This window comes from Apostichopus japonicus, chromosome 22 (assembly GCF_037975245.1).
Source record: "Apostichopus japonicus isolate 1M-3 chromosome 22, ASM3797524v1, whole genome shotgun sequence".
NCBI classification, from domain to species: domain Eukaryota; kingdom Metazoa; phylum Echinodermata; class Holothuroidea; order Aspidochirotida; family Stichopodidae; genus Apostichopus; species Apostichopus japonicus.
In genome coordinates this window covers 24,090,713-24,112,196 of record NC_092582.1, presented here as the reverse complement: position 1 = coordinate 24,112,196, position 21,484 = coordinate 24,090,713, and the positions used below count along the sequence as shown (strand labels likewise).

At 36.1% G+C, this 21,484-nt stretch overlaps 2 protein-coding genes across 19 annotated transcripts in view; one reads left to right on the top strand and one right to left on the bottom strand.

Moving 5' to 3' along the window:
- LOC139963637 (uncharacterized) overlaps window positions 1–21,484 on the top strand; it is a 664,171-nt gene that overhangs the window by 362,961 nt on the left and 279,726 nt on the right. For 3 of the 14 annotated variants that reach the window (XR_011791687.1, XR_011791685.1, XR_011791683.1), the window contains exons 1-4: window positions 12,066–13,703; window positions 14,673–14,848; window positions 16,409–16,567; window positions 17,866–17,969. The exons of 2 other annotated variants lie outside the window; for them this stretch is intronic. The gene's annotated coding sequence lies outside the window, so the exon portion shown is untranslated. 9 more of the 14 variants (XR_011791701.1, XR_011791698.1, XR_011791702.1 and 6 more) reach the window with 7 other exon arrangements.
- LOC139963620 (NLR family CARD domain-containing protein 4-like) overlaps window positions 1–21,484 on the bottom strand; it is a 72,407-nt gene that overhangs the window by 32,216 nt on the left and 18,707 nt on the right. For all 5 annotated transcript variants that reach the window (XR_011791642.1, XM_071964593.1, XM_071964592.1 and 2 more), the window contains one exon: window positions 4,825–5,033. Coding sequence is in view for 4 of the 5 variants with exons in the window: in XM_071964593.1 (XP_071820694.1) it covers window positions 4,825–5,033 (209 nt within the window). In the remaining variant the exon portion in view is untranslated. The remainder of the gene's footprint in view (window positions 1–4,824; window positions 5,034–21,484) is intronic.

Sequence of the window (21,484 nt, the reverse complement as noted above, 5' to 3'; positions counted from 1 at the left end):
TCATAATAGGAGAAAGGGCCCGATATTAATAAGGGGTCAGCCCGATATTCATAAGGACCATTAGTCATAAGGGTCATTGTTCATAAGGTTCGTTATTCATAACGTGCATTATTTCGAAAAAAAGGTTTGTTATCCATAATCGGAAAAAAAGGTTCGTTATTCATCATAAAAAGGGGTTATTGTTCATAAGGTATTTTATTCATAATAGCAATAAAGGTCCGTTTTTCATAGTCGGAAAAATGGTTCGATATTCATAATAGCAAAAAAGGTCCGTTTTTCATAATCGGAAAAAGATCAAGTATTCACACAGTAATAATAGCAACAATAAAAGCAGGGTGACCCTCCCCCTCCTTCCCTTAAAAAGGTAATAAAAATCTCCTGTGGGCAATTGGTTCATGCTGCAGCTGTGACTAGTCGCTAAATTATTCATGCAGTAGCTATACTTTCGGTAGTTGCCGTCGTTAACCCTTAAGCCCACGTCTGGGCCGCAAGTGACCACCCCCTCTTCCCCTGGCCACGCGCAGCTCGAAGCTACCAGTGGGTACCTCAACTTTTGGGCAGTGGGATGCAGAGGCACTGGGGCGCGACGACCCCGCGATCATCAATAGCGAACCTTATTTCTATAAGATTATGAATAACGAACCAATTATGCCAATTATGAACAAGAAAACCAAGAGGTTTTGAGATTCCTTGGCATCTAAATATTACTGTAGGTTCATTGTGTACACTTGGTTCCGACCTTTTATGAATATTAATGTAGCATCAACACAAATGTTGTTCCTTGCTATCAGCTCAAGTTTGATGAACAAATTGATATTTTAAAGAATTTGCTTTAAGCTCTACCACTCATTAATATTCATGCCCCCCTCGTTAATAGTATTGGGGTAGAATTCCGGCTTGCAGCTGGAATGTTAGGGGTTCGACTCCTGGCCGGGTCATACTGAAGATTTGTTGAAAATCAATCTAAGCCCCGCCCACTCATTAATATTCATGATATTAGCACAAAAAAATAGGGATCGTCTACTCATGATGGGTAACCTATGTACCAAGAATGAGATCAATCCACCTTGGGATTGCTGAGAAAACCGAATTTCAAGCTTTTTTTGCGAAAAACAACACTTGACCCCGCCCCTCATGCATAATAATGAGATTGGACAAACTGTCACCATATTCATATATAGAGGACTTTCCTCTAGTACCACCAAACCAAGTTCCATGAAAATTGAACTTACGGTTGCGAAGATATTGACATTTGTTGAAAATCACTCTAAGTCCCGCCCACTCATTAATATTCATGATATTAGCACCAAAATAAATAGGGATCGTCTACTCATGATGGGTAACCTATGTACCAATAAAGAGATCAATCTACCTTGGGATTGCTGAGAAAACCTAATTTCAAGCTTGGCGTCACACACAAACGCACACATACAGTCATGACCGCATAGATTCCTTCGGCTACCGCCAAGGAATCAAAAGCGAACCTCTTTTTTAATTATGAATAACGAACCTTTTTTTCGATCATGAAAAACGAACCTTTTTTTCCAATTATGAATAACGAACCTTATGAAGAAAGAACCTTTTTGCTCATTATGAATAGCGAACCTTATGAACAATTAACCTTATGGATAATGACCCTTATGAACAATGAACCTTATGAATATAGAACGTTATGAATATCGGGCTGTCACCATGATTATAATACAGCCTTTTATACTTTTCTAAATTCGCTAAAAACAGTTAAAGTTGCAAATTTGAAATCGGTTTCTAGTTGTCTTTGTCAATTATTCACTTTAAACTTCGATGGAATAATTTAATCCGCTGTCACCTGTTCTGTGCAGATAAAAACAACTAGTGCAGTATACAATTCGATATTTAAAGAGATATAAGATCTCATAAAACGTATCTTAAAGGATCTCATGTGCTTTGTTTTCTTGTTCGTGTTGTTGTTTGCTTGTTTAAGTTTTATGGCTGTGAAATGTTGCTAAATATATTAATTTAATAGATTTCTTGGTTATTATGACTATATTTCAGATTTGGCAAGGCGGCATGAACCCTCGAATTACTTATTCCCTGCTAAACACGAACAATATCTCATCTCGCATATTCATTACGATTTAACCAAACTATTATTGGTTGTAATGGGAAACACTATCAATGAATATTTGATTATAAAGATGCCACTATAAACACCTGCAGGGTGCTTACACTTTTCATCATAAGTGTCGAAGACGTTTAACAGTCACTTGATATTAATTGATAAGAACTAAACAGTAGACACTGCTGGCTAACTTTAAAGAAATCGAAACGTTCGATTTTTATATTAATAAATGGTTTATCAATTAAAAGAGTAACCCTCCCCTCTTTTTTCATAGCTTAAATGAAAGACAAATTATATGGATTATAGTTAATTTATGTTTTTATGTAATAAATGTTAGCTAAATAGGTCGTAATGGGATTATGAACATATCAACTTTACAGTAAAAAAAATGTTCTCAATAAAACTCGGCAATTAAGAACCCGCAATGTTTGTAATCACATATTAGATATGTGAGTGATATTAAGGCTATTCAATTATGTGTTAAATAGGCAGACTTCCAGAATACCAACGAGAAGTACATACAGAACCAAAACGAAGAAAGGGAAATAAAACAATCCTTCTATCAAATTAGGGAGAGGAGCAAGTGAGGGATGTATTAAACAACCAAGGAAATCAAGTTTACTCATTTAAAATATATAAACAGAGAATAATAATGAGAACACGTCGTAATATCATGGCATATGACTTATCACTGAATGGCTATTAAATATATCTAACCAGTATTAAATAAAATGATGCATTATTCCCAGCCACGGCTAGACACGGACTGACCTACTTTTCGTCAGTTTCCATGGTTACGTTGTATGACAGTTACAACATTCCAGGTGTACAATAAACACGTGGCTCGTTTATCTTTCTATTCATTATCTTTAACCGGCTCGTGTCATCTATTGTTATGCTAATTAAGTATTTACGGGAGTTCCAGGTGTGTCATCTCTACTGTTAACTTATTTTACTTTAGAAATAAATTGTTTGAATCAATCGTCTGTGCAGAAAACTGTTGTACAAGCAGAGTAGGCCTACTGTGTGTACTAAAACGTTGATGATGTTATCGGGTAGAAACGGAATTGATTTGAAGGGCCCTCTAAAAGCGATTATGTACGACGGGGATGGGGGAGGGGTGGCAAAGGGAGTGGTGGTGGCGGGTACAGGTAAGGTGTCTGAAGGGGAGTGGGGCAGAGGGGCGAGACTAAACTTACCCCAGAGCACACTGGGATTGGGGTATAGGTATTTAGTCTAGATAGGGAATAAACAATTCGTGTTATATATATTTTTTTTATAGCCAGACCAAAGTGTAATATTTCCAGTGCTATTTCTGCGCGGTTACAGTTATTCATGGAATGGCGGTATTTCACGTATATAACATATATTAAGCAGTTTTCTTTTCTCATATATTTCATTTATGTAACTACTAAATATTTTTGGTCTTTTCTTTCGAGATTTGGGTGATTCGCGGTGGGGGGGGGGGGAGGGGGGCAGGTGCGACTATATTTTTTAGTAAACACGTCAGCTGTAAGTTGAAGATGTTACTGATTGAGGAGGATCGAGAGGAGGGGTTTGGGGGGGGGGGTTGGGGGTCTTGGAGGATTAAGTAACACTGAATTGTGAAGGACCAAGCAGGGACGTCATGATCGAATCAAATTTGAAGTAACATTACTACGAGGAATATTAACATATTTAACAGTTTTTGTATAAAGTTATGAATTATACAAAGTTGAAGGTCAAGCTTACTTTTTTAATTATTGTTTAAAATTATGATTAAATAAAGAGAATAAATATTAATGTACCCTATTTAGTATAACATCCATTTCAAATTGTAAAGTAGAAACTGATGCAGTTTTGAATGGGTTAAATTTTGACCTCTGTAATTTATGAGATTCATATTTTCCTTTATTGATATTTATGGCAACACAAAAATACAATTTAACTTTATAGTTAACTCAATTACAATTATTTAAATCCTTTTTGCTAACTTTTATTTTGTTTTAAATTGTTAACCTTTTTTGAGTAGCCATGTTTGTAATTTCGACAACTAACAGTGTTTTATTGGTTGCTTGCTTGATATACATTTCAGTCTTGCTAGAGTATCAAAATCTGATCACAATTTAGTTTTTTTGTTAACAATAAACTAATAAGTATTGCTATTTTTATTGCCATAGTTTTATCAATAACGATTTTTAATCTCTTCCGTTTAAATAATTGTTAAATAAATTGTAGGCCTTCATAATTGAAAAACAAATATTTCAGAGGTTTCAGTCAAAAGTAACATTTTTTCTTTATAAAACTCTATTTTAGAATATTAATTTACTCGCTAGAATTATTAAAATCAAAATACCTTGTGTATCTCTTATTTTATCCTAATAAACATTCCTGTCATTCTTAAACCTAATTCTTAGTAAAATTTTAACAATAAACTAAACAAAGAACATTTTAAACAACCCCCACCCACCCTACCACCCTCTCTTACCAACACCCTCTTAAAATATTCCCTATTAATCCATTATATTTGTTTTATTTATCATAACATCCTACAGAATTCCTTTTTTCGATGACCTAAGTATTGAAATAAATCCAACTTAACTAATTAAATCCGATCCTTGATATTAAAATACAGCAGACTTTACATTATCTATTGTTAGTTTAATATTGATAACTTTTATTAATTAAATTAATTCCCTGTTTAACTGTTATGATGATTCTAACATCTACACCGGAATACTTACATCAGCTCCTTCAAGCTTGTACACTGTGAGGAGTAAGACAAGATGGCCGCCAACTCTTCATTAGTTTGTCTCCTGTTGATGTCACCGATCTCCAGCTTCTGGAGAGAACTCAGGATAGAGAGAGAGAGACCAGACTCAAGGATAAGGTTCAGACCAGACTCATCAACTCTAGGAGAGCAGAGGCCTAGATACACACAGGAGATAGGAATCTAGAATGAAAGAATAGAGTTACTGATCATAGAGTAGATGGAGATAAATAGATTGGATTTGATAAGGATTAGAATAATTATAATGATATTATAAATAATAAAAAATAACGAAATGAAAATAAAGGAAAATAAAGCGATAAACTAAGACAGTTGGGTTGTGTTTATTTGTGAAAAAGGAATAAGGTAATGGAAAGGAAATAAGGGATTGATTTTAAGGGGAGACAAATATTAACAGGAATAATAAGATTAGATTAGAGGAAAATAAAGTGGTAATTGTAGGATTAAAGGGTTATTATTTTGTTTTACAATTAAATGATTAATTGAAAGTTTTATAGCTAGTAAGGTTTAATACAATAAGAATGTGAGGCTACATATTTTAAATTATTAGTTAATAGGTAACAAATCTCAATGACGGGTTGATAATTATATAAAAAAGGGTAAATAAGAATTGAGATTATTCTATCTTTTGAAGAAAAATTTTGATCAAATTTATTTGTGTTTTAACTTAGAACTTTCTGAAGGAAAATGTAATTTAAATGTATTTTAGTCACTAATGTAATAGGAATCATGAAAAGTAAACTACTACTAAACTTCTACTTCAGCTAATACTAGGTTTTTATAAAGTTTAAGGAGATTTGGAAGAATTATATTTAAATCAATAGGTTATATCAATAGGTTATAATTAGAATGCAATTTAGAGAAGCAGATGTAGATCAAATTCAAGTTTCAAGAGAGAAAGGTTGATGAGGCTTAAACTCAAATTCTAATATACAAATTATTTCATTTGATCCAAATCATACAATTCTGCTTGAATTTTAATTATTTCCAATTAATACCATTTGTTAAAAGATGATGACTATCTGTGTTTAGTTATCAAATTCATTCCTAAGTTACGGTTTGAGTGTGACAAAACTTCTAGTGGATTTTTTCGTAATGTAGCATTTTTCTTTCTTTGTGTTTGTAGATATTTTAAAATTGGGTAATGCTTATGATCTTAACTTTCTTCTAATTAAATAGTACCATCCGCTTTTTTACATTTTTACAATAATATTGTTATCTGGAAACACTTCATATCCTTGAGGGTTTAATTATACTAATTCATTATTACTATTTTTCAGTTTAATCGGGTTGATTGGGTCTTCATTGTAATATCTTCTGTTACTATGAAGTTCAGCGGGTGTGAACAGTTAGCGGACAAATATAGATCAACAAACACGAGAGATAAATCAGTTAATTACAAGTTTAATGAGAGGATGGCGCACTTTTAAAAATAACGTTAGAGATACGGCTCTGGCGAACTTCTGCTATTGAGTGTTGCAGCGTAAAAGAAATAGCGCACTTTCAATTTTAAAACCATTTTACTTTTTAAATATCATGTGACCATAAGTATGTTGGCTTGGAAATGGCGTACGGTTTTTATAATTATGTGGGCAAAATTAAGACAAAACCAGCTGTGAGTGGAACACCACGATCTAGTTGCTGCTGGAAAGACATGGAAGAAAGATTTCTTTTTAATAACTATGTTTTGCATTTTATTATAATTAAACTTAAATTGGAAACTGTTTTATACAGGTTCAAAGCGCTAGGCCCTATACAGTATTTAAAAAAAACTATATTTCGCATCAAGTGTCTTGTATATTAGCAGGAGGTAGGTCATTCAACTCATAATCAGTTATTAAATAGGCTAACATTATTTCAGTCAGCCTACTCCGTAAAAACTGCAGACTCCTCACATCATTTGCTCAAATGTCCGACCTGGTCGATTTAGTAAGCTAGGTGATATAACAATAATCATTGTGGAATGTTATCGATCGACTTGTATGAAGGCCTATAATAAGTCTATGTTATGTATGATTAAAATCGAGTTGAATCATTTTCTGTGACTTAAGTTACTACAGTTTGTCTATGGATACTTTTTGTTAACTAGAATGAACTAATTGTTTTCGAAGTTAAGGATAGGCATCAGCTCACCTAGAATGTTAATCGCTGGTTTTATTCTTCGCTGAATTTGGGATTCCCAAAGAAAACTCAGTGTCTCGATTGTATTCTATTCAAGTCCTTTTGTATTTAAGATATGCTTTAACTTGGACTTTTCTGATAATCAGTCAAAAAATAGGCTAATATCTTTATTATTTATGAGTTAGATTTGCTAAGCATGTCCTCTCGCTAAAAGTAGTAGTTCTGGCTTTTCACGGGTGATGTTTGAGAGTTCTAACATAGCCTAACTTTATTACCAGTCTAGCCTATAGCCTACCTAAGTTTGGCATGGCCTATGTATTCACATCTTAGCCTATGCCTCTATACCATACCGTCAAATTATCTCACTGATCAATAATTACTGTTTTAACTATTAACAGCGGTTCCTCTCCATTAAATAATCCATCTTAATATGCACTCAACAAGTCAGTGGTAACAACACGGGTGATGTTTGAAATTTGTCACAGACATTTTGGCGCCAATAGAAATAAATGTACGTAACGTTATACATGCCCGGTGAAAACAGACAGTTTAAAAAGTTACGTCAATTGGATATTCAGTAAGGAAGGGGTCGAGGAAGTAAATAATATACAACACAACCTATATCAAGTAGATCAAGCTATTATTGACATTTTCCCTAAGCGGTAGGGTGTTAGTCCCCCCCCCCCGCCCCCGCACCAACGGTTACAATTGAGGCCAATGCATTTTAGGTACACATTGCCCCACCCTATTATCTGCTAGTGGATGCATAAACAAACAATAAATACAAAAGTTTGAATACCGTCTGTTTCAAATGATTTAAGGAGTATATGTTTAATGAATATTAAAACCTACATGGAATAAAAAAAATGAACATCCTTGTTCAGTCATAAACATCTTTCAGACACATCGTGCAGACAAAACGTGTCTGTGTCAAGTGACATATTTGTTTACAAATAAACACTTGATCCTCATCATGAAATTATTGGAATAAATGTAACTACACAACTGTTTTTTTAAGCCCTCCCACCCAACCAACCACCTCTATAATGAATTCCATTGTGCTGGATTATTCAGCTGAATCTTTGCACCAGCAAAGAGAGTGTCAGGATAATCAAACGATGTTTTGTTTTTTCACGTACCTCGTGATTGCTCAAATCAAAATACTATGTCGACATTTCACCAATAATTGTAATAGTCAATTCATGCCCCCCCCCTTTTTTTCTCCATTTTTACTATAGTACCATCCTCATCAAGAAAAGTATATTTTTTTAAATAAAATAGTTACTTTATATAAGAAAGAAATCTTGATTTCAAGAAATGCAATGGCAATTTCGAGAGAAACGTACAAGTTTGAGATAAAACGCTAATGTTTTTAGATGATAAGTCGACATTTTGATATAAAAAGTTTCTAGTAAAAAGGCGAAAAGATAAAACAAAAAGAATTCGACATTTTAAATGAAGGGACTTAAAGAAGAGGTCTAAATAAATCGAAGAAGTTTAATTTAAATAAAGTAGTTTAATGTATGAGAATTTCGGTTAAATTAGAGATGGCAATTTTAAGACAAACTTTTCAAGAAAAGGGTTTCAATTTTGATAAACGGTTGACATTCCCAGAAATATTCGATACTTTAGGGATAAAATAATCAACATTTTGATATGAAATTAATGAAATATATTGTTGAAAGTTGTCAGTGTTCCATATGGGTCACAGTAATGACAAAATGTGTATTGTTTGCTTAATCGGGATGCCTCCCGACCCCCTCCCAACACATTTATTTTATGATCCCTTCCTACGCCAATCAAGTGATTTGTCACATGTCTACATAGATATGGGGAAGGGTGTAGAACATATAGGAGGAGGTACATCTTGTGGCTAATTTGTGTGTTTCTGATTAAGTGCATGTGCATTCATTGAGGGGCTGTATCGGTAAGTTGCCTCTCCAATCCTCCGACTGAAACAATTCTGAGGCGTAGTAAGACTATACTTTGTGTCTAAACTTAAGGTTGTGCTAAAGTATACTAGTGTGAAGTTAGAAAACTAACTGACCGATGTTAAAGTCACTTTTGTATAAGTGCATGGAAAATCACAAAATACAGTCTTGCCCGTCCAGTTATGCTGTACATAGCCGTTGGGTGGACATGTTGCCCAACCGGTTATTATTCTTATATACAATAATACCTGACAAAGAGGTACACTTTATAGCATGTTACCTTCATGTAGCCATACCACATTTTAATAGCAGATGTATAGGTTATCTACTACTTGAAATCGGTTCGCAGGACTAGGAGAATGGGACCCCTTCTCGACCCCAGTTTTAATATAGGATTTCAAGGGGGGGGGGGGAGCAAATCCCAACTGACTTAGGTAGGGCCTACACTATTATGGAAAGGCCAGAGTGGAAAGAAGAAATTAAAAACGGAGGAGGTGTGGTCGTTGGCTTGTTGAAGGCAAATCTCAGTAGCCCCGTCCCCTGAAATTGTTTTGAAAATTGATGTTACATGGTGCACTCCGAGGCATAATTACACTACCAATTAGGTCTAAAATTGGTTCCATACACCATGCAGTTTTGCCTATGAATACTGTTTTTGTAAAGTCGTGGGGGGGGCGGGGAGGGGTGTACACCCGTAGCAGTGGCCTTCTTCTAAGCTGAATGTAACATTGCCCCCCCCCCCCGACTTCTATCCAAGTGTATAATTTGGAAATTTTCTGATTAATGTTGAAATACCAAAATACTTTCATCTCGTCATTTCAGAAGGTTTAAGAAATGATAAAATATTGACTTCTTTCCAAGCTTGTAGTAAAACAATATCCTGAAAAAAGGTCATTTGTAGTTGTAAGGCTTATTTTGATAGTTCCAGGTAACGGTAAGCCGGGTCTTACACTAATAACGTTGAACCGAGCGTGAACAGGAAAGTCTTAATAAATAATCTCCAAAAGCGGGTATTTGATAATAAGTTCCTTTTTATTAACTCTGAATATAACTATAACTTGGTATAATTAAAATGCACAGGCATAAATGCTGATCATAAATATAACTACGGAGCCTTCTGTTATACGTCTGTAGGCTTCGGGAGATAACTTAAACTCCCCGATACGTCTTTAGGAGACACTTAAACCCCGATTCTAAAATAAACAACGCGATGCATGTCACAACTTCCGTGGGATAAAACAAAATGGCACCCTCTAGCGCCCCCTCTGTTGCGACCCCGGGTTTTCCCTTGGCCTTCAAAGCCGATAAAATACAATATTAGATAGATTCAGGGAAATAAACTCAAGGGCCCAAAAGGCTACTGAGAGGTTTCTGAAAGTTAACAAAAACGATATATTAACAATGATACGATCTCTACTGATTTGTACAAGGATTCTTGGTACTAGAAATTTGGAATCTCACAGACAGATTTTACAACATTATACGGCCATTAAATTCTTAAAAGATTACTTATCTTACGCGGCGCGTGCCGTATCCCTCGTAGGCTGGTATCCCGTGACTTGGTCAGGAGCAAAACCGTTCCCCGCTGGTCCAATTTGACTCAACGTTTGTATCCCAAGCATGGCTTCCTCCTGGGTGAACTCCGAAGATTCTGCCGAAGTCACGCCTGTCCCGGTTGAACGACGCACCAATCTGATAAACAAACAGTCCACCGGTTCCTCCGCCCGTCCCCTCGATAATTAATCTTTTATCTCAGATGAATTTCTTCTCACAATTCTCCTCCGTAGGTTTATTGAGGAAACATGTTAATTCTGACTCGACTGGATAATTAGATCGAAAAGCCCCCAAATTACCGAAAATATCTCTTCTTATATAGCCGGTGTTTAATCTCCCGAAAGTTCTTTTCCAGGAATTCTGACGGAATAACATCGAGAATCATCCATGTCTCGAAGATACGATCGATAGTTCCACGTTCATTGATCGGCGATATCCGGTCACCTACTAAAAATAACTTCCCGTCACTTGAATACCGGCTCCACGTATGTTCTGGAAATTTGTAATCGCTAATATCGAATAGCGCCATCATTCCTCGTCGCTTCCAGAAAGAACGAACACAGTCACGTCAGCTCCGAAAGGATTGCATAATGTTCTAATATTAGACACGGATATCAGTCACGACGAGTGACCTACTTATCACTCAGACCAGCGTATACTGAATACACGTATAATGAATACAGTCGTTCGTGACAATGCACAGGGCACACGCTCTGCCCTTGAACCTGATTGGTCCAAACTTATAGCTAACGTCACACAACGCTTGATCGGTTGAGTGCCAACCTGATATGCAGATGAGCACATGCAAATGGGAAATCAACCAATTTGAACCAGTTTGGCTGTCTTCCAACCCCACAAACCGAATCATTTAAAACAAAACATCTGTATACGCTTCTAATAGCGCGTGATTCATATCCCGCCACACCACAGAGCAAACCACCAAAACGCGAGCCATGTGTGACGTCATAATAACAATAAGTAAACAATATGTTAACACAAACTACAATACGCTTCACATAGTGACGCAATACTATCACGATAGAATTCGCTAGTCGATAGTACGCGTTTTCATTGGAACTTACACTCGCCTCTTATCTTGCTTTACTCATTGGAAAGTCACGACCATCATATTTGTTTTCATTATTTGCATATTGCGTTTTCATTATATATTTTGTGCCGGACCCCTTTTTATGTTTGGACTTCGGAAGATCTGTTGTGAATAGTTAAGAGGCCGTCTTAATTGTAATTTGATGAGTTGCAGTTTAATAACTAAGTATTTTCTTATATTTTCCACAAGACCTACAGTATGTGACCCATAACACGTGTAACCCTTTGAAAGTGATTTGTTACTTTAATAATTGGTGGCGCTGTATAGAATTAATTAGAGGGTTTACTGTTATATTGTGCCACTGCACATGTCGAGTTTTGTTGTTGCCTGGTAGCCATCTTTACCCGTGCAGCCTTGTTAGCCTTGCTATCCTCTGTAAGGCATAGTTTACTTAGTTCCATTTGTCAGCTGGTGTTTTGTGGGTTTGTCGTGAGACCTTCTGTAACAGATTACTTGGCAGCTCTCCAGGTACGGTTTTCCCTTCTGTTTTATGTTAATTTTGATAATAAAGTATTCACATCGAGTCCATGCGATGTGCTGTGTTTGTTAGTGTATTGTATCATACGTATAGCCTGTTGTGTGTAGTGCATAGCGGAGTGTCAGCATTGTTCGCTGATATAACTGAGCATTTGATTAGTTGATTAGTTGATGAAAGACTAAATTGTTTACGGTGACAGTTATTGAATAACGTTTACTGTGCGATAGATTATGTTTAGAATGTGGGTTTTCTAAGATAAATAGGCTGTTTTGGCCTATAAGGCGATATAATTGTGTTGTGGGAGCCCTACTGTATTGGATGTTAGTATTAATAGCTAGGGTTGTTAGGCTTAGCAATATGCCCATGAGTACAGAGACCTGAGCTTTGTGTTATATCCAAGTGGGGGCGTTGTTGCAGAATACTGTTGATCCTCGTTTGTACACAAACGGGTATACTATTGTGATAAAGGATTAGTACTGATTGAGAAAGGGTTATCTCATGTTTTACCGTGGAGTTTATACACCCTTGCAAGAAGTTCAATGTTGTATTATTTTGATATATTGATTTGATCAGATTTAAAGTGTTTGGCAACAGTAGTTAAGCATATTGAAATATTTTAGATGTCATCGTAGTGGTAATGTTTTATCACTGTTTGGTAACCTTCTCTCCAGACTGGTGTTGAGGACCGGTGCTCCATACTTTGAGGGTCGCAGGAACTTCGCCTGAGCCTGTGATGTCCGCGAACTGATCAGTTAGCGCGCGATATTAGTTAGGGGAAATTTGTATAGTCTAGCTGGGGATAAGTGCATGCAACGGGGGGTGTATTAGTCTAGACGGGGGTTTATCTCACTACTGTGGGATAGCATTCATTGTTATTATATTAAGCAGTACAGTATTAAGTATTTAAGTGTATTAATCTAGAAGGGGGTTTATCTCACTACTGTGGGGTAGCATTCATTGTTACTTTGTTTAAGCATTATCGTATTAAGCATTTAAGTGTATACCACACCGTATTCAAACGGGGGAATTGATCTCTCCCGTCTCAATAATCGATTACCCTGACCGTATAAATTCAGTACGTGTTGGGACAATTTAATAACTTGGGTTTTGAGTCTTTATTTCTTCTGGGTTAGGGGCTATTACTCTAACCTAAATAGAGGGCGGACGAACCACGGGTTACACACGTAAACACTTTCAAGCTGCTGTAGAGGATTCTATGAACGCATCATTACCAGAAAATTGTCGAGGTGTAAATGATGAATTTACATTTTGCAGCATATTGTTGAAGTCCTCACTTTTAGATCTAACGAATTTGCCATTTTGTTGTAAATTGCTATTATTTGAATGGGAAGATTGATCATTTATCGGAAAAGAGGGGAATTTCCCTAGTGGCCAATGGAAACGACTTGAACAAGTCTCATTTTCAAAATCTAAACAAACCAACGAGTCAACGACACAGTGTAAAGTAGCGTTTGAAGAACAGTTGAATGGTTGTACGTCCCTGTTTGTTTGGTGTGATTACCCGAAGCTACGGTACTGGATTACTAAATGTGAAGATATTGCAGCATATTACAGATGGTGAACATATTACTGAAAGAAACAGACTGAGTATATTGCAATTGTCAAAGAAGAAATCCCACGTATGTCTTGTGTTCCTTTCATATTGTTAGGCTATGTACAGTACCTACAAGGACATCATACGTAACGTTGAAGTTATGGCTTAGGTCTTCTCTAGTCACACTGTATATACGTGCAGCCTTACTTAGGCCTAGTCCAACGGTTTTAGTTACAATATTCAATACTACCACAATGCCAGCATAATGCGTGTCCTAGGCTCACCACAATGTAAGAATAGCTGAAATATGGTGATGCTAGCCGTTAGTGTTAGTTGGTTACAAGTTGAAGGGGAGGTTTTCCTCCCTCAGAATACTGATCATATTAGTTTATTGAAGAAGTGTTCTACATTTGCGGAATCATCCAACTGTTTGAAGGTTTTAGTCAAAATTAGTCATAAAAGCCTACTCTTAAAGTACTCTGGAGTTGTTTCATCTCCTGGGATATTGTGGATTTAAGTGCTAACCTGCCAGTGGGTAAAGGTAAAATGAAATGCAAGGTTTTCCAGAGATTGAGATTCAATATTCCATATATACTAGCATTATTGTAGTTTGTGCAACCCAAAATACACCACCCTAACTGGTCCAAGACAACCCATTATTAGGAACATATCCAGAATTTGTGCTGGTAAAAAAATGCTCATTTCCTATGGACGTATCTTCAGCTTCAATATCACAAATCAAATATGCACTTTGACATAATTTACTAACTAAAAGTGTAGGGGTCTTTTACAGCTAACATGTGAATTTGATTGCCCACAAAGACTGCTGTAATGTCTGTGTCACATTGCTATCTGAATGCAAAAGTTCCTAAGAACTTTCAAAAAGCTTCAGAAACCAAACACTGTAATACTGTATAATCACTAAATTAATAAGATTGATTGGATCAAAGTGGAACTGCTACTATTGGTTTTTCTTTGTTGTGAGTTTCTTAAGTCTTCTGAAATTTCTGAATAAGTCATTTGATTTCATGTTAGTGTTTCACTTTTGATTTAGAAGTCACTGAGGCTCGAACGGCTCAATGATGTAATAATTCAACCGTAGGAAGAAACCCTCTAGTGAAGATGATGACAGAGACTGCACTGGATAGAGGAGATCAGGACCTATGAACCTATCAAGCTTCTTTCAGTATCCTACTGTACACTTCTTGACCCACAGAATGTATAGGAACGGTAAGAATGAAGTATATACATCTGGTTTGTTGCGACTTGATTCACCAAACTGCTGGCTAGCAAGCATAGTTAAGGAAGTAAAGTCCCTCTGCCACTCTTTATCAATATCATATCATGATAACATTTCTTCCTTGCATATATTTGAGAGCTAAATACTGTTTAAAATAAACACATTTAGAGGGCATTCAAAGATATATACAAGCACTGGCATCCATTAGGGTGGTGAGCACTTGCCACCCCCCCCCCCCTCCCTCATGGGCTCCACTAGGGCTGCAAAATCACTATCAGAGAACATTAAATATCTGCAAAGTGAAAATGCCTCAGCTAAAGTCCCTGGCAGGGACTCCCACCAGGGCTTAGATTTATACTTCATAGAAATTACAGTTTTCTCTCTAACAAGTATTTACATGCTTTAAACTTAGTAGAAGAGGACAAGAAGTCTCACAGATGTTACAGCGCTCTTCTGAAGCACCCGGCTAGGGCTCAGATATTCCACATAGTAAAATTAGATTAAGTATTTCTCTTACTGACATGTCCTCATGCGCTCAAAATTGCTAGCAGATTGCAAAAACTATGTGAAAATACTGAAGATTTGAGAGCTTTGCAGTACCCTTGTAAGTCCAACCACTATAAACAGAGAATACAATTGGAAATACTTCCTACTCATCTGAGTATATAGCTGTGAAAACAGAATTGTCACTTGGGCTTGTTTAATTTTTAAACATTGCTGAGCCAGACACTGCAGTTGGGTTTAAAAATCTTATTGGTCTCAAAATTGAACTTACTTTACCGACTTGAGTACGGTGGCTTTAATAGGGACATAGGCGCAAAAAAATAGGTATCCCCAAACTTTGACTTTTTTATCTCAAGATTTTGATCTGATAAGTCAAAATTTTAACTTCTTCATCTCAAAATGTTTTAACTCAAAATTTGGAGGTTACAAGTGTCTGCATCTGCCAAATTTGGGGAAAGAACTGACCATATTGGATAGCAATTGACCAGCTGAACAGGGTACTCTATAAACATTTGGTGATCTAAAATCTGGAAAGAGACCCCCCAGAGAGTGGTGTAACTAGGTCAATGTAAGCAATGCAGTCTCCAGGGGCCTGGTGCCATTAAATGAAGAAAAATATTATAAAACACCCATCCACCAAAGCTGACACACTAAATTAGATACAATTATCTCCTGATGAGTGGAAATTCAAAAGACATTCTGTCCTCAATAGGAAAGAGAGGTGCGAAATCTCACAAATTTCTCAGTCAAGCCAAACCATGCATGGTTGGGTTTGTGTGAGGTTGGACTCTGCTTTGGGAGCTCATTTATATCACTGCACCACACCTTTATATGCCACTTCCACTAAACAACGGACAATCCGGTTCAAGTTTGATGGTTTACTGGTAAATTGTTTTTACACTTCCCTGGTTATTGGAAACTGAAATGTACTTTCCTTCCTATAGACATATCTACATATATATATATCTATTTCTGATTGACAATCTCAATATATCCTATCATTAGGACTTAATTTTCATTCACATCACTTTCTTTTCTCTTCTTAGGTTAACTTGAATTATCCTGAAGCGAGCTATTAGGGAATCACCTACTCTACCTGTAGTTACCAGTTTTTGATGGAAGATTTCATACTGTGCTGGCAAGGACAATGAATGGTTCATCATCTGATACTGTATTTCCTCCATGTGATGGTTATCACATTAATGGTTAGTGTAGAACAGTAATAGTAATGTTTCAACAACCACTGGTAGATTTTATGGATAGAATCGCAAATCAAGGAATGCTCTTGATTCTCCATTCACTCTCACTAAAAGAATTTTATTTAAAGTTTTAACTCATCCACTCCAGAATTAATCCCTAGTAAGGGTATTAAAATGATCGGATTCTTGCTGGATTAATCCAGTACTTGGTATGTTTGTTTTGAGCTTGCCATGACACATTAGCTGCCTAAACATCCTCTGGTACATTTTACCGTTTGCCAAACTGAAATATAATTGCCTCTTGAGACTCAAATGAATAAAGTCTTCTAGAACTCCTGACACTCCCAGAATGGTAATACTGGAAGACAACTTGTTGGTTTGCATGAGAGTAGCTTGGGTTACCTACAAATATATCTTCTGTTTAAATATTTATTTTCTTCAGATTCAAAGCAAAAATTTGAAATACCATTTTAGATATTCTATAATGATGTAGAAACATTAAAGAAGTCAACTCATTCTGTATTAATGAGCTTTGTGTTAGAGGTATTTGTAATGAACACTCCATCAAACAACAAAAAACCTTGATTAATTTACTTAGGTCTCACATAGGTCACACAACTATGGATATAATCTTGAACTTTGTTTGTTATGATGTTTATTTACTGTAGTATATACAGTAGAAATTACTGTTTTAAGCATTTGCTCAAACATATTGGAAATATGATTTGAAATATAATTGGACAGTAAATACAAATAAACTCCACCTTCTCAAAGATGTCTATCATATCAGCTGAAATTAATGGTTGGGTTAGCTTTTCCCTTAATTCCTTGATATTTTTCTCCAAACTCCTAATAAACTGTCGCACACAAGTTCTACTATTCACAATCACATCCTGTGAGGCTAAATAAATATTATTCAAGTAGGGTGTACACAAAACCAGTGACATTGAGAGCCAGGCACAATTGTGTCACCTGGCCAACTGACTTTGTTTATCCTAACGTAAAGTATATTATTCTTCATCACATATTTCAATGGGCACTAAACTGACATAATTGAGTTGTAAATATCATATCAAGATACTGTAGTTTATAATATCAGAAGACATCCCACATCTTTTACTTTGTAATTTATTTGAAACTACAGTAGCATACCATACATTTATAATAGGGCTCTGTGTTATTTCTATGTGTTAGAAAATGTTACATGATAGAATTCTGCTACTTGCAGACTGGGTGATGACAATTTAAATGAATAATATAATTATAACTGATGACCAAATGCATTTTGTTTTTCTCATCATCAGGTTAACTTGAATTTTTCAGTCCTGAGATCAGCCTTTTAGGGATTTACCAGTTTCATATCCGGATTACAGCTCTTGGAAGAAATGTGTACAGTTTACAGAGCAGGGTAATGATTGCATGGTCCACCACCTGATTCTTACCCCACCCACCACTCCCCCTCCTACATGAGAATGCAAGTGTTTAATTGGATATTTTTACTCCATGACATATCAGATGATCCCTCAAGGAAAATTTCAGCACCCCTCCCCCCAAGCCCCATCAATTCCAATCACTGCAAACCAAGACATATTATATGAACAATGTAGTGAGAATACTGCTAAAGGTTGTATCTTAAACTCAGGGGTTCTGTGAGACCTCTTTTGTTCAGTGTTTCTCTAATTGTAGTATCATCTCTACAAATTGTACCATAATTGTAGGTTTCAAGAGGATGAAATTCTGATGCGAAGTACATCTCTAATCTTTCAAATCTGACCAATTTTAATGGTCATTAGACATCCATTGTTTCATTATTAATGAAGTTTCATTCCCATTTGAGCATCTAATGCTAATGAAGGCTTTCTATTGTCACTGTCTCCAGGTTGAGTGGATATTATGTAATTTAAGACAAGGTCCACCCATCCCATCATATTACATAGTTGTCATGGATAATGCTAGGTATTGAGTATTGCACTGTGACAAGTAACAGTTTATGATTGTATCACAGAAGATCATACAACACTATATGACAAGTTCTTGTATGATTCAGCATGTTATTTCATCTGAAATCCTTAATGCTTTGTGTATTATATTTATGGTATAAAAGTTGTTATGTAATTCTGTTATAAGTGTGTGTTTGGGTGGGGGGGGGGGGGTGTCAGATTGATGTCTATTGGCATACAGTAAGTAGAAATGAAGTTACTGGGACAGTTGTGAAAGCAAAGGAAACAACATTTATGTATTAGAGCATCCACTGCTTCACACTGGTATACCCAGGGACGTCGCTAGAGGGGGGGTGGGGGTGTCTCACCCCCACAATCTTGGTAAAACTGACGATAGTTGGAAAATTTGAGTGCGACAATCGGAATTTCCGACTGTCGCACTCTTATTTACCTAGGCCTATTCATATATCCTTGTGATTGTGAATGACCCTAAAAATTTTGTTAAAATTAACTTTTAATCAGTCATATTCACCACGTTTTCCTTGCCACTTTGAGAAATTGTATCTCGCGATCCTTAGACTCCACCGTACAAAACTTTGTATGATTTTTGCATACTCTAAAAACAAATGCCTAATAGAACTACTAGTAGTACAACGTTCGGCAGCTTCAATTCGGTTTATTTATGTACTTATTTTTGCTATTGGGTGGGTTGACCCTGTTCGCTAGCTTCAAGTTAGTTCAGGATGTATATTGTCTCTATGGAATACAATAAAACACTCAATGGTAATCTACGGAAGCTTAAAAGTGCTATCATCATAAGAAAAACTTTGCCCCATTAAGTTAACATTTTTCAGTAAATTGTTCAGATAACAAGATAAAATCTTATCAAAATCAGAAAAATGTTGGATTGCTCAGTTGCTTTAACTGAGCAAATTGAACAATTTTGATCAGTTGCTTTAACTGAGCAATTGAACAATTTTCTGCAAAATGTTTCATTGACTACTTAGCATATCTCATCAATTGGACATTTTTCTGCAAAATGTATAATTGACAACTTATCATATCTCGTCAATTGGACATTTTGCTGCAAAATGTTCAATTGTTCACTTCATTCCGACTGATCAATTGAACAATTTTCTGCAAAATATTTAGTTGACAACTTATCGAATCTCGTCAACTTAACATTTTTCTGCAAAATGTTCAATTGTTCACTTCATTTGAAGTGAACAATTGAAAAAATTTCATGTGAGTGACAAATAGCCCCCCCCCCCCTTCCAAAAGCAAGTAATATTAAGCGCGCTAGGAAAAAGCACTGTATTTTTTGGCAATTCACTATGTCGTTGAATATAATTTGTTGATAATTTGATACATTAATATAGCTTTTGTAGTAAGTAGTCTATGTAGACTTCAAGCAGGTAACTTATACTCAGTTGCTTGATTGTGAGTGATTAATAAGTTTGTGAAGTGAGGGCCATTGGTACAAATGTATCGAAAAAAGTAAAAAAGTGCAAGTGCGAAAGATAGGGTGTCTGACTGACACTGACCGTATCGTTGACGAGTAGCGGAGGGGGGGGGGGGGGGGGGGTACAAGGCAGCAGTCGGAATTTCTGGCTCCAAAACCCATTCAGTTGGAATTTCAGCCACTACACCCCGCCCCCGCCCCCCACTCATCAGGCCTTAGCTACGTCCCTGGGTATACAAATTGTTTGACAAAAGCAATCCAGGCCAGTAATTAAAATCATGTTAAAGTACCAAATTAGAAAGTGTGCTGAACAATTTAGTCTAATCCAAAGGATTGCAAACATGTTACCAAGTTTAGCCAATTGTTTTGTTGATGGATAAATTTTGAAAAATTATTCAACTTTAAAATAAAAGTGCCTTACAATAAAATGAACTTGCAATTATTGAGTTGTTACAGGGACACAATGTCATTTTAGCATAAGCTTGTATATCTGTGAGCAATGGAATAACTGTTGAGTAAATATGAAAAATGCAAACTCAACAACAAGGAATTTTATTGTTTGCATTAAAAGATCTAGTTCAGATATTCTCAACTTAGAATTAGGGATTCTTATTGTCTTTGTCTTTATCTCCTCAATAGGTAAAAGTGGATTAATCAGTCTTGAGACGATCTTTGGGGTCACATGATGTGGATCTTGTACAGAATGGTTTACAATATGCTGATGGTAATGGTAAGTGTATACTTAGTGTATAGCAGGACTGGTAAGCTGGGTTTTAGTTATAATTAGATTTAAGTCTGGGTAGAAAGTGATTTTGTTACTGCCTAATCCTGGTGGAGCAGAGACTTGCTTGATCAACAAACTCCCTTAGAGCCAAAAGGAAGATAAAGGCCTCAATCTAACATACAAACACCATATATTAGGCACGGCATGCCATACATTGTATTGCTTACCAATTGTAAATGTACACAAAGAGGTGTGTGTATATGTTTCATAAACTGGGTCCATTTTTCGTTGTATTTAGAATCATAAATTAAAGAACAAATATTCTGATTGCTTGATACTTTCCAATTTGTCAGTGTGTCATAGTGTTGTGTGGCAGGTAAGGGTAGTACTCTGTCTTTACAGTGCGGCCATACTCTCTGTATTGTCAGCCTCACTCCCACAAATAACAGGCAGTAAAATGTTTGAAAGGCTCTGAAACAATCAATTTAGTTCATTAGTGCATGTCCCCTTACAATTAAATAGAGTCATTGCACACAAAATGAGACCCATATCCACACTAAGTTAGAACCATACCCACACTAAGTTAAAACCATACCCACACTAAGTTAAAACCAAACCCACACTAAGTTAAAACGATGCCCACACTCAGTTAGAACCATACCCACACTAATTAGTTAGAACCATACCAACACTAATTTAGAACCATACCCACACTAAGTTTGAATACTTCTCAAGTCTGGTTTATATTATGAGGAGGACTATCCTTATTGGTGTATCTCAGGTTTAAACGAATGAAT